The 18,786-nt window shown below is 41.8% G+C and overlaps 1 protein-coding gene across 3 annotated transcripts in view; it reads left to right on the top strand.

The window, feature by feature from the left end:
• LOC126424769 (esterase FE4-like) overlaps positions 1-18,786 on the top strand; it is a 298,792-nt gene that overhangs the window by 205,143 nt on the left and 74,863 nt on the right. For all 3 annotated transcript variants that reach the window (XM_050087521.1, XM_050087520.1, XM_050087519.1), the window contains one exon: positions 14,556-14,715. In XM_050087521.1, coding sequence (XP_049943478.1) covers positions 14,556-14,715 — 160 coding nt within the window. The remainder of the gene's footprint in view (positions 1-14,555; positions 14,716-18,786) is intronic.

Genomic DNA, 18,786 nt, shown 5'->3' with positions numbered 1-18,786 from the left:
CTCGTCTGGACTCAGGCGGCAGCAGAGAACGGCGCGCTCTGGGTGAGCAGCAGGCACTGTGGAAGCTCTAATGTTCTGCCGCATCCACGAAAATATGCAAACTACATGGTCTGTCATTCTGATTATCCGAACACGGGAAACTTTCCTATCAGACCGCTGAAATCCCGGCAGATTTCAGCGTGAGGTGCACCTGTTCGTTTTTTTTTTTTTTTTTGGTCATCAGTCTACTGAGTGTTTTGATGCGGCCCGCCACGAATTTCCTTTCCTGTGCTAACCTCTTCATCTCAGAGTAGCACTTGCAACCTACGTCCTCAATTATTTGCTTGACGTATTCCAATCTCTGTCTTCCTCTACAGTTTTTGCCCTCTACAGCTCCCTCTAGTACCATGGAAGTCATTCCCTCATGTCTTAGCAGATGTCCTATCATCCTGTCCCTTCTCCTTATCAGTGTTTTCCACATATTCCTTTCCTCTCCGATTCTGCATAGAACCTCCTCATTCCTTACCTTAGCAGTCCACTTAATTTTCAACATTCGTCTATAGCACCACATCTCAAATGCTACGATTCTCTTCTGTTCCGGTTTTCCCACAGTCCATGTTTCACTACCATACAATGCTGTACTCCAGACGTACATCCTCAGAAATTTCTTCCTCAAATTAAGGCCGGTATTTGATATTAGTAGACTTGTCTTGGCCAGAAATGCCTTTTTTGCCATAGCGAGTCTGCTTTTGATGACCTCCTTGCTCCGTCCGTCATTGGTTATTTTACTGCCTAGGTAGCAGAATTCCTTAACTTCATTGACTTCGTGACCATCAATGCTGATGTTAAGTTTCTCGCTGTTCTCATTTCTACTACTTCTCATTACCTTCGTCTTTCTCCGATTTACTCTCAAACCATACTGTGTACTCATTAGACTGTTCATTCCGTTCAGCAGATCATTTAACTCTTATTCACTTTACTCAGGATAGCAATGTCATCTGCGAATCGTATCATGGATATCCTTTCACCTTGTATTTTAATTCCACTCCTGAACCTTTCTTTCATTTCCATCATTGCTTCCTCGATGTACAAATTGAAGAGTAGGGGCGAAAGGCTACAGCCTTGTCTTACACCCTTCTTAATACGAGCACTTCGTTCTTGATCGTCCACTCTTATTATTCCCTCTTGGTTGTTGTACATATTGTATATGACCCGTCTCTCCGTATAGCTTACTCCTACTTTTTTCAGAATCTCGAACGGCTTGCACCATTTTATATTGTCGAACGCTTTTTCCGGGTCGACAAATCCTATGAAAGTGTCTTGATTTTTCTTTAGCCTTGCTTCCATTATTAGCCGTAACGTCAGAATTGCCTCTCTCGTCCCTTTACTTTTCCTAAAGCCATACTGATCGTCACCTAGCGCATTCTCAATTTTCTTTTCCATTCTTCTGTATATTATTCTTGTAAGCAGCTTCGATGCATGAGCTGTTAAGCTGATTGTGCGATAATTCTCGCACTTGTCAGCTCTTGCCGTCTTCGGAATTGTGTGGATGATGCTTTTCCGAAAGTCAGATGGTATATCGCCAGACTCATATATTCTACACACCAACGTGAATAGTCGTTTTGTTGCCACTTCCCCCAATGATTTTAGAAATTCTGATGGAATGTTATCTATCCCTTCTGCCTTATTTGACCGTAAGTCCTCCAAAGCTCTTTTAAATTCCAATTGTAATACTGGATCCCCTATCTCTTCTAAATCGACTCCTGTTTCTTCTTCTACCACATCAGACAAATCTTCACCCTCATAGAGGCTTTCAATGTATTCTTTCCACCTATCTGCTCTCTCCTCTGCATTTAACAGTGGAATTCCCGTTGCACTCTTAATGTTACCACCGTTGCTTTTTTTAATGTCACTAAAGGTTGTTTTGACTTTCCTGTATGCTGAGTCTGTCCTTCCGACAATCATATCTTTTTCGATGTCTTCACATTTTTCCTGCAGCCATTTCGTCTTAGCTTCCCTGCACTTCGTATTTATTTCATTCCTCACCGACTTGTATTTCTGTATTCCTGATTTTCCCGGAACATGTTTGTACTTCCTCCTTTCATCAATCAACTGAAGTATTTCTTCTGTTACCCATGGTTTCTTCGCAGCTACCTTCTTTGTACCTATGTTTTCCTTCCCAACTTCTGTGATGGCCCTTTTTAGAGATGTCCATTCCTCTTCAACTGTACCGCCTACTGCGCTATTCCTTATTGCTGTATCTATAGCGTTAGAGAACTTCAAACATATCTCGTCATTCCTTAGTACTTCCATATCCCACTTCTTTGCGTATTGATTCTTCCTGACTAATGTCTTGAGCTTCAGCCTACTCTTCATCACTACTATATTGTGATCTGAGTCTATATTTGCTGCTGGGTACGACTTACAATCCAATATCTGATTTCGGAATATCTGTCTGACCATGATGTAATCTAACTGAAATCTTCCCGTATCTCCCGGCATTTTCCAAGTATACCTCCTCCTCTTGTGATTCTTGAACAGGGTATTCGCTATTACTAGCTGAAACTTGTTACAGAACTCAATTAGTCTTTCTCCTCTTTCATTCCTTGTCCCAAGCCCATATTCTCCTGTAACCCTTTCTTCTACTCCTTCCCCTACAACTGCATTCCAGTCGCCCATGACTATTAGATTTTCGTCCCCCTTTACATACTGAATTACCCTTTCAATATCCTCATACACTTTCTCTATCTGTTCATCTTCAGCTTGCGACGTCGGCATGTACACCTGAGCTATCGTTGTCGGTGTTGGTCTGCTGTCGATTCTGATTAGAACAACCCGGTCACTGAACTGTTCACAGTAAAACACCCTCTGCCCTACCTTCCTATTCATAACGAATCCTACACCTGTTATACCATTTTCTGCTGCTGTTGATATTATCCGATACTCATCTGACCAGAAATCCTTGTCTTCCTTCCACTTCACTTCACTGACCCCTACTATATCTAGATTGAGCTTTTGCATTTCCCTTTTCAGATTTTCTAGTTTCCCTACCACGTTCAAGCTTCTGACATTCCACGCCCCGACTCGTAGAACGTTATCCTTTCATTGATTATTCAATCTTCTTCTCATGGCAACCCCCCCCTTGGCAGTCCCCTCCCGGAGATCCGAATGGGGGACTATTCCGGAATCTTTTGCCAATGGAGAGATCATCATGACGCTTCTTCAAGCACAGACCACATATCCTGTGGATACACGTTACGTGTCTTTAATGCAGTGGTTTCCATTGCCTTCTGCATCCTCATGTCGTTGATCATTGTTGATTCTTCCGCCTTTAGGGGCAATTTCCCACCCCTAGGACAAGAGAGTGCCCTGAACCTCTAACCGCTCCTCCGCCCTCTTTGACAAGGCCGTTGGCAGAATGAGGCTGACTTCTTATGCCGGAAGTGTTCGGTCGCCAATGCTGATTATTTATCAAAATTCAGGCAGTGGCGCGGATCGAACCCGGGACCGAAAACGTTTTTTGATTATGAATCAAAGACGCTACCCCTAGACCACGGGTACCTGTTAGTTATGTCTGTCCAAACCAATATGACTCACACTAATGACATTGCATGCTGGAATTGTCAAACGCCAGATGACAGACGCAGGACGAATAAGTTTAGCCTAATGACACACAGTATGCCCCACTGTCGGGACAATTGGGAACTGTCACTAGCTCTTAGTCCACAAAAAAAAAAAAAAACTGAAGTCTCTTCCACTAGGGAAAGACCTGAAGTTTCCCACCAGGGTAGCACCAGAAGACGAAGAAGGCGACGAATCACAACCACTTTCCACCAACCCTCGGTACGGGAGCCGAATTAGCAAAAACAAAACCGCCCCCACATTGCGCAAACCAATCAAACTATCCTCTACTGATTGAATCTCCCCTCTCGACTGTTCTGTTGGCCTGGTAGCGAGTACAGACACAGAATCGGGGTATCCATGCTGGGGGAGCGAGCCTCCAATTTGCATATCCCGAGATCAGCCAACCAGTGATTCCAAATCTGTCTTGTCTGAAAACAGATGATTTTAGTCTAGGGAGGTGTCGTTCTCAAGGTGAGGATGGTCATATTTGGGAGAAAATAACCCTATACCTAGACCATTTATGGAGAGACCTAATCTTTGCAGGCTGACCATTTCCAGTTTCCGAAAGAATCCTGTTAATCTTCCCAGAAATACATATGTTTTTTACCGCTTGCTAAGAGAACCTGGCGACTCACTGGCATCAGGGCAGTTACAGTCTTGCCTCCATTAAACACATAGACCAGCCACTCTGTCCGCATCTGTCCTTTCCACAGCCCTCCTGTCCGACCCTAGGCGGAGGTACGAGAGTGCTACGGCTAGAAGTCCCTCTGCAGGTACGATCCACTGAGAGCTGCTTCACAGAATCTCTCACACAGTCTGGTCACTGCACTCAGAATTTGTGTCCCCGAATCCATCGCCCTGTTCTCCGTCACCTCCACTACAGAGCCTCGGATACAAGTTCTTTACATGTTACACATGCAGTTATAAGAAAATACTGCTACCAATTTCCTCGTGTGAAAAGGTCATAAATCACACATACAGAACGTAGTGCTGGGGAAGACTGAGGTCATGACCTAAACTATGAACGTTACTGTCTCAGTTTGTGACAGGGCCGCTTCTCGTTTATGACTCCAGCTCAGAATAGTTTTAATGTCAGACGATACTGACTTTGATTGGTCTGTAGCTTCCCTGCTGTCAACACCTGAGACATACGATCAACAGGTGAATGATCCGCTAGGGGAAAGTGGTAGTTGGTACAGCTAATTCAGACTCTTAAGAGGAGATATGACTGAGACCCCAGCCATAGCTACAGCTATTCTCCCCATCAACAAACATGTTACAGACAGCAAAATGGTAGCTCAGGTGACTTATGTTTGTGTAGAGAATGGGGCAAGGCAGGGTTTCAGTTTATGTTGACGTCTGCCATAGCTGTCATGAGAAGTGGCCAATAAGTGCAAATGTGGAGACTCTACACGCTTTCTGGCGTTGACTGCTTCATCAGTGTGGATCTACATATACAGGGTGTTCAGGTAAGGTATTTTCTTCTGTAACTACAGAGTTTATGGATTGGTAAGCATAACACACTTTACTCTTTCTTCAAAGTTATGAACATAGTTTATTTAGTTATTTTCCAGAGTTATAGCAACAAGCTATAACTTTTTAAGTAGGACATTACTTTTTCTGTCATGTAGTTGATGTATTTAAAGAAATTGTCTGCAAATCGTTTTAACCCGAATTTCTATCAATTTTAGTGATGGAGCTAGATGCATTGTGGCTCAGGGTGGGTGCAATATACTGTTCATAACTGTCTGCGAGCAGATGAATGGTATGATGGCGGAACTTTATTTAAGTGGATGAGCAACATAGTTCGCCTTTTAAAAGACCTGTGAACGAGATGTAAATTTAGATTGGATTAGTTTTTCGTTCCATAGATCCATGCTGAGGAGATCCTCGTGGATGTGGAACATGTCAACTTTTTTTTTTTTAGTTGAAATAACAATACTAATTGTATGAATATATAAAATATATCATTTGTTTCTATTAAAAAATTCGTCAATGGAGTAGAAGGAGTTGGGCACTAGTAAGTCTTTCAGGTTCCTTTTAAATTGATCTTTATTTATAACTAAATTTTTTATGTTTGCTGGCAAACTATTGAAGATGAGTGTTCCTGAGTAGTGGACCCCTTTTTGAACTAAAGTAAGTGCTTTTAAGTCTTTGTGCAGATCATTTTTGTTCCTAGTATAGTATGTATGAACTGAGCTGTTTGTTGGAAAAAGAGATATATTATTTAGGACAAATTTCATTAAGGAGTAAATATACTGAGAGGCAGTGGTTAGTATACCCAGTTCTTTGAAGAGGTTTCTACATGGCGTCCGTGAATTTACTCCAAAAATAATACGTATTACACGCCTTTGGACTCTGAAAACTTTTGTTTGACTTGAAGAGTTACCCCAAAATATTATACCATATGACATTATGGAATGAAAGTAGGCAAAGTATGCAAGCTTTTTCATTTTTATGTCGCCTATGTCTGCTAACACTCGAATTGCAAATACAGATTTGTTAAGGTGTTTCTGCAGTTCTGTGGTGTGCTCCTCCTAACTGAATTTATTATCAAGGTGTAATCCCAGGAATTGAAGACTGTCAACCTCTTCTATCTGCTCTTCTTCATACTTTATTCACATGCTGGGTGGAAACCTCTTACAGGTTCTGAATTGCATGTAGTGAGTCTTTTCAAAGTTTAATGTCAATGAGTTGGCTTTAAACCATATTTTTGCTGGTGTCAAGCAGTGACAAGATTCCTCGATGCGCTGTTTGCAGTCGTGTTCGGTTAGATTACAGAATGCTTCCTCACACTGCCGTATACAAGCCAGGGCAGAATACACAAACAAAGGAGGTTCGGACTGCCACGACGTGAAACTAACAAGGCATACGCGTGCAACAAGTAACCTGAAATGTTCGTGATGCTCGGGAAATGCCGGCACGATGCAGTGTTCACATGTCGCCGTTCTTCCACACCAGCCTTTGCTGTTGTTCGTTCAGCTACGTCATGGATTCTAGCTAACATCTGTCCATTCGGCTCCTCAGTTGCACGCCCAGGCGAGGTTTAGCGACCCTGTTGTCAAGGCAGGTTGCCGGCGACCAGGCGAGGCTGTTGCCCAGTGTCAAGTGGTCCCATCTGGCTACTGGAGTGTGCTCAGCCCCACTCCGAGTTCTACAATGGCCCTTGATGACCCATCCGTGATGTACCTGGTGTTGATAGTTGTGTGGTCCGTTCATCTCCTCCCTACCGGCTGGTAGGTTTCAGCACCTGGAGGCAACTGACTGTTCGACATGAATGCGAATCCCAGGAGGCCCTGTTGCTGTGTTCCACACTACAGTTCAGTGCTGACAGCACCCTGAAATGTGGTGCTCTCAGAAGACAGTCAGCTACTTGATCAGTAAATGGTAGAGGGTGAGCGGCATGAAGTTCGTTAGGTGAAGGCCATCGCCTCCGGTATTTCAAAGTTTATTTGTATTAATATATGCTGTGAAAGTACCTTATTAGTGGATTTTCATTCATCTCAGGCTTTATTTTTGTGTTATTGAGTCCAGTGGTCTGTTATTCGTAAGTGTGCGTCGTTCATCCAAGTGTCACGCCTCGGCAGTGTGTTTACATTTCGCGGCGTACGGTCCAGCTGTAGCGGTTATAAAGCTAAGTACGGTCAAAGTTGTTTGTGCAATGTACTGGAATATGAAATTTAGTAGTTTTTAATCGTTTATCCAAATATTAGCAGTGTGGTTACACTTCGCGGAGTGCAGTTGCAGCTGTAGCGGTTCTTAATTTCTGACAAAGTTGTTTGTGCAGTGTTAAACAGTTACTAAACTTAGTAGTTTTCAACGGTGTCTCGTGCTATTTGTGGCGAAATAATCGTTTAATAAACTTTTGGAAGCGTTCGCTCATTGTGTTTTTTTAGAGGTTCCTGTGCGTTAAAGTCGTTTAGTAAATTTCGTGTGGTAGTTTACAGCTCACGTTTCTTATTGTTTCTAGAGAAATATTTCAGTAAAATTTTCATGTCGGAGCACGACTCAAATAATTTGACAATACAGAAGCTTCCTTTATAAGATTAGCTGGCTGTTTTTCAAGGATTTCGTTACTGAGTGGGAGAGTGGCCATGTACGTAAACAACAGTATTCCATATGAGTACATAGACGTATCACGGCACTGCACTGAACAGATATTTGAATATTGCGCAGGGACAGATGGATTTGGTGAAACTAAAATTCTAATTGTTGTTATTTACAGGTCCTCTAATTCTGACTATAGAGCATTTCTGCTCAAGCTAGAGAGGGTTCTTGGTTCACTTTATAGGAAGTGCCAGAAATTAGTTATATGTGGTGACTTCAGTACTAATTTTGAGTATGATAGTGCAAGGAAAAGGATTTTGGTGGATCTAAACTCGTATGATCTGATGCAGACTGTGTTTTTTCCAGGTAGGGTGCAGGGGAACAGTAGCACAGCCAAAGACAATATTTTGTTTATTCTTCATCACTAGATGGAACTCTGTTAGTAAAAGGGTAAATGGCCTTTCAGACTATGCTGCACCAATTTTAACGCTAAAAGTCTTTTGTACTCAAACAATTGTCTCATATAATTATCAACTATGTAGGAAAGCTAATCCAATGGCAATAGAGACTTTTTTTAAACCTCGTTAAAGAACAAGAGTGGCTGGATTTTTATAGTGCCGATAACAGCGATGACAAATATAATACTTTCCGTAACACATTTCTCATGCTCTTTGAGAGTTCCTTACCATCAGACCGTTCTAAACTGGGTACTAGCAGTAAAAGGCAGCCTGATTGGCCGACTAGTGGGATAAGGATATCATATGTAACGAAGTGGGAATTATGTCAAAATGTTAGTTGTCACAATCAAGCTACAGTACGCCATTACAAACAGTATTCTAAGGTGCTTAAAAATGTTATTAGGAAGGCGAAGAGTATGTGGTACGCAAATAGAATAGCTAATTCACAACACAAAATTAAAACCATATGGTCAATTCTGAAGAAAGTGTCTGATCAGCAGTAGAAGGTCGACGACGTGAAATCGGTTCGCAATAAAAATATTTCTGTTACTGATAAGTAAGATATATGGACAAAATTTAACAATCATTTTCTGAACATTGGTGGTGAATTAAATTAAAACTTAGTCTCTATAGGGAATCATATTTCTATTGGAAAATGTCTTTCCGAGATTGATGTCTGAAATACTCCTCTCTGATACTGGCAAGGGGGAGATACAGTCAATAACTAAATCACTGAAGACTAACGTTGGGGTTGGGTCGTTTGGGGCAAGAGACCAAACAGCGAGGTCAAAGATCTCATCGGATTAGGTAAGGACGGGGAAGGAAGTCGGCCGTGCCCTTTCAAAGGAACCATCCCGGCATTACCCTGGAGCGATTTAGGGAAGACTAAGGACTCTCATGGCTATGATGGAGTGCCTAGCAGAATATTAAAGTACTGAGCTGCACATGTTAGCCCTGTACTTAGCCATATTTGTAATTTTTCCTTTAAGAATGATCAATTTCCTGAATTTCAATAGCAAAGCCGCTTTATAAAAAGGGAGAAAGAGTCAATGTAGACAATTTTAGACGTATTTTCATGCCATCAGTGTTTGCTATAGTTATTGAAAAGGCTGTATATGTAACGATAATTGATCATTTTATATCACGTAATTTGCTGTCAAATGTATAGTTCGTTTTTAGAAGTCGTTCAACAACTGAAAGTGCTATATTATATTTTCTCTGTGAGGTACTGGATGGATTAAACAAAACGTTTCGAACGCTACGCATATTTTTTTATTTCACTAAGGCGTTGGATTGTGTTGATCACAAAATATTGCTCCAGAATTGGACCACTACAGAATGCTGAGAGTAGCTCACAATTGGTTCACCTCCTACTGTAACAACAGACAGCAAACGGTTATTATTCACAGTGTTGACAATGGCTGTGATGAAGGGTTTGGGGAGGGTGGAGGGGGGAGTGGAGGATATTGTTCAAAGACCTAATGCTGCCATTTTTACGGTATCTGAACTAAGTGATCGACACGAAAATTGGTCTGCTTGACTTATTTTCATTCGCTTCTATCGTATGGTATTATATTTTGGGGTAACTCTTCCCATTCTAAAAGGATACGTTTGGCTCAGAAACAGGCAGTTCGTGCAGTAAGTGGTGAAAGTTCACGAATCTGTTGTCGACCCCTGTTGACTAGTCTGGGTGTTTTGACATTGCCCTCTCAATATATATATATATATATATATATATATATATATATATATATATATATATATATATATATATCGTTTACTGTCGTTTCTTGCTGACAGTATCAACTTATTCCCAAGAATTAGCAGCTTTCACTCAGTTAATACTCGGCATATCTCAAATCTGCATTTGGATTGGACTTCCTTAACTCTTGTGCAGGAAGGTGTGCAGCATACTGCTACATCCATTTTCAATATGTTACCGCAAGAATACAAAAATCTTAGCAGTAATCCACGCGCTTTCACATGGAAACTGAAGGGTTTCCTCATGGGTCACTCCTATTCTCTTTAGGAATTTCTTGAAAAATTGATTCTTATATTGTATTGTTGGTTGCGTTTACTTAAACTTATGTCTTGACTTTTTTTTATAAACATTTTATTTTATCTGTTATTACTTTTTATGTTGTAATTCCATATACTGACACAATCCATGACCTTGGAGATTTGCTTCTCAATTTGGTCCTACTGAACTAGAAAATAAAATAAATAATACATCTTCACGTAGTCCAGAGGGTGCGCTGGAGCATCTAGGACACAGATTCATTACAGTATCGTAATCACGGAATAGAGTTCTATTACTACGAGTGTCATCAGTTCCAAGGATCAACTCATGATGTGAGCTGCAGTATTTAAAGGGAGCTGATAGGCTACGATGCAAAGCTCAGACTGTAATGACCGCATGTGTCAACCTTATTCTGCTGTATTCACTTAACAGGCTGTTTTTCAGTTCCTTGCTATGTGCTCTTGTGAAAGAGACAGAATTTCTTGCAACGTACCCTACAAGCTAACAAAAATGCTGGTCTCACTTCCTTTGGTTAACTGTTGCAGTTCTCTTTCTGCTGAATATGTATACTCATTCGACAGATGGTGTCATAATGTGTTGTCAACCTGAACCACCTGTGACATGTTGACTTGATTTCTGCTTCCACCCCTGTCTCCACCATGATTTGAGTTTGCATGTGGCAATGTGAATGAGACTTAATAATTTTTTCTTTGCTATAACTTTATCGTTCTGCTGAAGGAAAATGAAGATTATAATTTAGCTTCCCATCGACAAATCAAATAGCTCGAAGTACTATGGGACTTAACATCTGAGGTCATCAGCCTTAGAACTACTTAAACCTAACTAACGTAAGGACATCACACACATCCATACCCGAAGCAGGATTCGAACCTTCGACCGTAGCAGCAGCGCTGTTCCGGACTGAAGCGCCTAGAACCGCTCGGCCACAACGGCTGTTTCCCATCGACAACGAGGTAATTAGAGACAGAGTACAGACTCAGATTATGTGGTGGTAAGTTCCTATGGGACCAAACTGCTGAGGCCATCGGACCCTGGGCTCACACAATACTTAACCTAACTTAAACTAACTTACGCCAAGGGCAATACACACCCCCATGCCCGGGGGAGGACTCGAACGTCCGACGGGGGCAGCCTAGCGAGCCGTGGCAAGGCGCCCCTGACCACGCGGCTACCCCACGCGGCCTCAGATTGGGATGGGGAAGGAAATTGGCTGTGGCCATTCAAATAAACCTTCCCAGCACTTGACTTCGGCGATTCAGGGAAATCAGGGAAAAGCTAAATCTGGATCGCTGATTGCTATCTCCCTGAATACGAGTCCGTCATGCTAACCACGGAGTCACCTCCCTCAGCAGTTCTGCTTATAATATGTGGTAAACCATTTATGTATAATCAGAACATTAGAGGTCTTACACTTCCTTTGGACACAACTGATCTTACTTTTGGGTCTGTTAAACATTCGCAATCCGGTATAGCAGAAAGGGATCTACTGGTGAAATATCCATCGAGCCAATAACATATTTGTCGACTATATTCTGTATGATCCTACTTTGATCAGCAGTAGATGACATTAGTCATTCGTCTTGTATGAGGGGCGCTCAGTAAGTAATGTAACACATATTTTTCTGAAAGCAGGTTGGTTTTATTCAGGAATCCAGTAAACCATATTATTCTCCACACTTTTGATTACAATACCCTCCGTCGTCATGATATAATTTCATCACTTCAGTCCATTGCAACAGCAACCAAGAAGAAAGATACATCAAGGAGAAGTTTGTGATATTTATCATTTCATTGTAAAAAAGTCTGTGTTGATGCATATATTTTAGAAAAATTCGTAGTGTATCCAGCCAAGCAAATATACGTACAGAGACTGCAAAAATTATCCATGCATCGTTTGCAGACAGCAGAAATTCAGGGCGCTAGGTATCATCCTTGGCTGGCAAAAGAGTCTATTTTAATTGTTCAAAATGTATCAAATGGCTCTGACCACTATGGGACTAAACATCTATGGTCATCAGTCCCCTAGAACTTAGAACTACTTAAATCTAACTAACCTAAGGACAGCACACAACACCCAGTCATCACGAGGCAGAGAAAATCCCTGACACCGCCGGGAATCGAACCCGGGAATCCGGGCGTATTAATTGTTCAAAAATAATGTAGCGCCCTGCATTTGTCCGAATTAATAATTCAACTACACTACTGAAGGGGTTTTGAGTCAGTGACTATTGAGGATCTGAGGAGATAGTGTGCTTGAGTTGGTAGTACGACATATGTATTACTGCACGTTAGTTACGACACTTTTACAAGTTTCGTGATCGATACACACATGCTGCAAAATTGCATAGATTATTTTGTCAGTGTCAAATTTTTCATGATTTTATTTAAAAAGCAAAGCAAGCAGTTCTTGGACTGAGCTGTGTTCAAAATGCAGAATGTAGTGACCTGAACTGAGCTGTGTTTAAAATGGAAAGTTTGAAGAGTGCAGTGACTGGTCTAGAGCATGATGAGTGTCATTATTTTTTGAATTTTGTCAGAGTTGAGTCCCTCGTGTTTTGCGCGACATTTAAAGAAAAGTCAAGTGATTTCAAGTTGGTACTAGCATAGTCGAGAGTGGCTCGTACGCTGTGCGGTATTTGATATCAGAATTCATCACTCGTTAAAATACGACAATATTACAGTTTTAGCTTCAGTAATATTGTCTGAAGTTGTCCGTGTTGTGTTTCCTGGGCTAGTACTTGGTGCACGCTTGACTCGATCGAGCTTCATTCTCAGCATACTTTTTCTTTGCCAGCATTCGGCAGAAATCTGTTAGGACACTTCCGTCATCACAAGGCATTCTAGCTATTGACAAAGTATACACACCTTTTCTGTCACCGTCTCATCCTGTTTCAGGCCGGCATTTGTTAGCATTACTGTTTTCCAGACGCTATGCCCTACCCAGTCTGCTTCCCTTCCTTTATCATGTTTAGGAGACTTATTTTTTTCGATTGCCCTTTCCAGTACTTCAACATTCCTCACTTTATCTATCCATTTTATTTTCTTCAGTCTCCTCCAAACCCACATCACGTATAATTTAATTTTATCTCTACCTATTTTCTCCATTGTCCAAATTTCACAGCCATACAAGAAAAACCCCAGAAGATGAATTTCACAGATTTTTGTTTTTTAATTCTATCGCCAATCTGCTGAATAATAAGCATTTATTTTCCTGGGAATTTTGTTTTGCCATTGCAGTTCTTGATAGTATTTCTCTTTCTCTCTCCCCAGTTATCAGTAAATATTACCCCAAAAGCCGGCCGCTGAGGCCGAGCGGTTCTGGGCGCTTCAGTCCAGAACCGCGTGACTGCTACGGTCGCAGGTTCGAATCCTGCCTCAGGCATGGATGTGTGTGATGTCCTTAGGTTAGTTAGGTTTAAGTAGTTCGAAGTTCTAGGGGACTGATTACCTCAGATGTTAAGTCCCATAGTGCTCAGGGCCCAAAATATCTGTTCTGCGCAGCCTGCTCAACTTCTGTTGTTTTCACTTTCATATCTTACTGATCTGACACTCTACATCTACATACTCCGCAATCCACCATACGGTGCGTGGCGGAGTGTACCTCGTACCACAACTAGCATCTTCTCTCCCTGTTCCAAACAGAACGAGGAAAAAATGACTGCCTATATGCCTCTGTACGAGCTCTAATCTATCTTATCTTATCTTTGCGGTCTTTCCGCGAAATGTAAGTTGGCGGCAGTAAACTTGTACTGCAGTCAGCCTCAAATGCTGGTTCTCTAAATTTCCTCAGTAGCGATTCGCGAAAAGAACGCCTCATTTCCTCCAGAGACTCCCACCGAGTTCCTGAAGCATTTCCGTAACACTCGTGTGATGATCAAACCTACCAGTAACAAATCCAGCAGCCCGCCTCTGAATTGCTCCTATGTCCTCCCTCAATCCGACCTGATACGGGTCCCAAACACTCGAGCAGTACTCAGAATAGGTCGAGTTAGTGTTTCATAAAATGAACCACATCTTCCCAAAATTCTACCAATGAACCGAAGACGACTTTCCGCCTACCCCACAATTGCCATTACATGCTTGTCCCACTTCATATCGCTCTGCAATGTTACGCCCAAATATTTAATCGACGTGACTGTGTCAAGCGCCACACTACTAATGGAGTATTCAAACATAACGGGATTCTTTTTCCTATTCATCTGCATTAATTTACATTTATCTATATTTAGAGTTAGCTGCCATTCTTTACACCAATCACAAATCCTGTCCTGTCTCAGTATCTTAGTTCCTATTGACTTTCATTTCATTCTCTGGCAATCTTCCTTTAAGCGAGTATGCTGTTTTAGTTGTTTCTTTCCTTCCTGAAATGAACTGCAGCCTGAACTGCTTGATGGTTTGTCCACCAGCTGCCATCAGAGTGCTCTGGTGGTCTGCTGCCGGTAATGTTCATGATCCACGGAGGAGGACTGGCCGCTCTGTCAGGCAACGAGGACTTCTTCCGTCCAGACTTCCTCATAGAGAAGGGCGTCGTCTATGTGTCCTTCAACTATCGCCTCGGAGTGCTGGGTGAGTACATAAAACAAACGTCATACACGGAGCTGGGACCAATGTGAGAACCAAGAAATATAGACTAGGCGTGAAATTTAAAACTTTTGTTGCTTACAGTTTGTTCCATGACATGTAAATTGAATAGGATCGCTGTTTTTAACTACACCGGCTTTTTACGCGGAATTAGCGGCGACAAGTAAAAATGTGTACCGGACCAGGCCTCGAACTCGGGATCTTCTGCTTACTAGGCAGGACACAGCATTGCCGCAACTGCGAGGACAATTCTTTTTTTGCACGGTCTATCCGACTAATACATGTTTTTCTTTTTTCTTTTTTTGTGCAGTTGAAAAATATATTCCCAAATCGGGACTCGAACCCTGGACCTCGTGCTTACATGGCAGACGCTCTACCCGACTCGGCCATTTTTTTTTCATGTACTGTCAGCACCAGGAAGACGGAGGCAAAGAGGACAGGGGTCGAAGATATATATATAACATTATCGTTAAATAATATTAGTACAGAACATATTAAGAAATGAAATAGGGTGCACACGCACTGAGTACAGAACATATTTAAAAATGATAAAGTGTACACGCAATGAGTACAGATCATACTAAGAAATGTCATATAGTGCTCCCCCAAATCTGTCACTGAGTTGCTCCATTATTCCCGTACATTCTATGTTTGTTTCCGTATATTCCTCAAATTCTAGAACAAAACTGAAGTAGTAATTAAGGTAAAATAACTTACAGATTGCCGCTTCCAATGGCGTGTGTTCCTTGTACAACATTGTAACTTCCCAACAGTAAAATTGTTTCCGTAACCTCACAATAACAATGTGACTGACCTCCCAATGAAAATGTGACTCATATATAACCTTTGAATAATTGAGTGACTGTGACCCTAAATTGGTACATCTGGACGTCAGCAATGCTGCGTGATGGCCCTGAAAAGTCATTCTGAATAAACTGAAAATTCTTACTTCAATGAAGTCGCCGGATAACGCGTATATATCTGCTCCTATAAGAAATTTTTCTGCACAGCCCATTGCAAAGCTGGCCGCTAGATTTGTCATGTATAAAGAGAAACAACTGATTTTTCTTTACGATAATCGGGATGAGCATGGACAGGCGAAATTAGTAAAATTTTTAAATTCAGATGAACGATTATCAAAAGTTATTTTTATAAAAAAGATTATTATTAAAAGATTTTTTCAAAACATTTACATGGAACTTGATATAACAATAGTACAAAATCAGTTGTTACAAATTATATGTGCGTGCGGCTATAAATAGTAATTTTTGGTTTTACCTTAAACTACATCGCTCAGGCACCGCCATCGCTCTCCACGACTGGCCCCGGCAACTCCATACAGGACACTAGTGCTCTCTGTGAGCTATACACCCGACAACTGCTCTCTAAGAGCGACCTGACCCAACCGCCCAACTGCGAACTACTACTGCTTCTGCTGCCGACACTGCTCTCTGGTCTGCGATTCTATTGTACCATACATATCGCAGGCAGCGCGTGAGCAATCCGTGGACCTCTTACAGCATAACTCATAACAGACAAAAGGGTGACGGAAAAACACATACCAAACATTCATTCAAAAAAATATTCAAAATTTAAGTTATTATGCACTGGATGCGTCATACGCATGTGAGGAAGCCATACATTTTTCAATAAATGAAAGAGATTTCGGAGCCGGACATGTTTTGCCAAATTAGAACAGTTCTCATTTTAGAACCAAACTATAGAAGATTTCAGGTATAAAAAAGAGAAAGTATAGCATTCTGCTTCCAATCATTAAAACTGTCCACCTCTTTGTAGCCCACGTAAAGCAATAGATTAAAAATTTGAAACCATTCCTTATATTTGTTGTTCTTCTTTAGCTTAAAATTTTTTTCTGCAATACAAAACATGTACTCTTCTAAGTTTGAAGTTTTATTTGTTAACTCGTAAAACACAAACTATCCCAGAAGCTACGAATAACTGTTATTATTTGCGGACGGGTAATATTTCCAGTCGGGTATTAAAGCTTCAGTTATCGGTATATGACTTTCTGCTGGTCTGTTGATAAGTGCTGATTTCTTCCTAATCGTTCCAAATTGTGATCCTATTTTCACACAATAACATGTGCGCTACAATTGCTACAAGCTGACATTTGTCGCATTGTCGCAGTATGGAGATGGTCTCAATTCGATTTTCCGTAATCGTTCCGCTGTGGGTATGGTCTCGTTTATAACGACTATCTGGACACGCCTCACTGCTTACTGACTCGTAAACAGGAGATCTCAACTTCGAATCTCAGTCCGGTACACATTTTCACCCGCCGCCGCTGATTCCGCGTAATATCCCGCTGCAGCTGACAGCAGAGGTCACCTTCGATTTCCGTGTAATGTTTCACAGCTGCGGGTTTTTGCGTGGATTCTGTTCTTTCGGACATGTCCAAAAGGACAGACACCACACATTCATATAATTCTTCCATAACACTTCAGCCGAACTGCTGGACGACAGTAAACTGCTGCCACAATATTTGGAGACAGAGGCTTCTGGCCATCTTCGATTGTATATTGGTGACAGTACCCAGTGCTCTGTTTAAGACGCTACTGGTGCATGCGTTGTGCGCTCAGGTGAACCTGTGTATAGGTTGTGTGTGCAGTTCTGCTGCAAGTCTGAGTGGTGCACGGAGCGTCCTCCGAGGTGGAAAATCGCCTCCTCGATATCAGATCGATCACAGGACGACCCCGCTTACTCAGAGCTCGAAATTTTTCTGTGATACGATTCTACACACTGCACTACCATCCCGTTATCCCGATTGATAAGGGGCTCAGACATACTTCCACTTATTCATTGATAATGTAGCTCCAGAAATTTGAAGTATAGGCCACAATTGTCCCTTCACTGTATTTCATCGCACTGGCGGTAAACAGTGTCCTGCGATATCGGATATTCTAGCTCAGCGGAGGCGAGTGTGCCGCTGGTGTTTCAAAATCCGCTCCTGAAAGCGCACCTCGTTTACTTTGTGTTAGATCTGCCGCACGCGGCATCTTATGAACATCTACCCTACGAAGCACTAAGTCGTCTTTGACCGATCCCAGAAGCACAGCAATTTTTGATTGAGGATGAAAAAATTTAAATTGATGTTTTCAAAGTATCCATTCTATTTTCGTGGAGACATTTCCAATATATAGAAGGAAGGCTACGGTCTTGAAGGCCTCCTCGTTTACCTCATTCCGCCGTTTATACTTCTGTACCATTCCCCTTATCTGCTGAGACTGACGTACTTTTTCCAGGAAAACAGTGTGGTGGTGTTTCGGCCCTGCTTGCAGGTTATGAGTACCTGAGATGCTATCGGTAAATCATGATCTTCAGAACGCCCACTATTTGTGCCAGATGGTGGCATTACTACCCTGTAAATAAATGTGTGTATGAGTGAGCTTTCGAAATACCGAATGACCAAGTATTACATCCCTCGTACACCTTCCTAAGACGTTTAAAAGTGGCAAACAAGTTTCTTCTCTCTTAAGGGGAGGTTTATTGTCTGTTCGTTCAAAAAATCGATTCTTTTTAAAATCGCATTTTTGGATCCATAAAAGTGTTTAGAATCTACACCTGAAATGGTTTTTTCGAATACGGAACGGACATGTTTGTTATTCACGGTTGAACAAAAAATGAACCTGCTTGAAATCGGCCTTTTTCACCCACCAGTTTATTCCTTTTGGAGGACGAGTTAGAGTACCGGTGCTTGGGGGGGGACACAAAATTCAAGTGAAAGTTTGAACGTGTGGGTTCGTTCAACGAAGGGTATTCAGCAATTCCGAAGACCATCACAACGATGGACGTCACACTGGGACTCTATTCGACGCAGTTGGCCAAGCATTCGAACGACTACCGGATTCAAGCGGCTGAAAACCGCATGGGCCGGCCGTACGAGCGGCTCTCTAACCCATGAGGCCAAAGGGTAGAACTAACATCAGTATGTCACCAAAATATCATAGTCTTAAAGCTGCTCACCCCTAAAAATCTTCCATAAAGAGTTGGGCCCCCAGGAAGACAAGGGACTCCCCATGGGAGGGATCCTCAGGA

Source organism: Schistocerca serialis, chromosome 10, assembly GCF_023864345.2.
Source record: "Schistocerca serialis cubense isolate TAMUIC-IGC-003099 chromosome 10, iqSchSeri2.2, whole genome shotgun sequence".
NCBI classification, from domain to species: Eukaryota; Metazoa; Arthropoda; class Insecta; order Orthoptera; family Acrididae; genus Schistocerca; species Schistocerca serialis.
The sequence above is the reverse complement of the archived record's forward strand: the minus strand, read 5'-3'. Positions and strand labels throughout refer to the sequence as shown.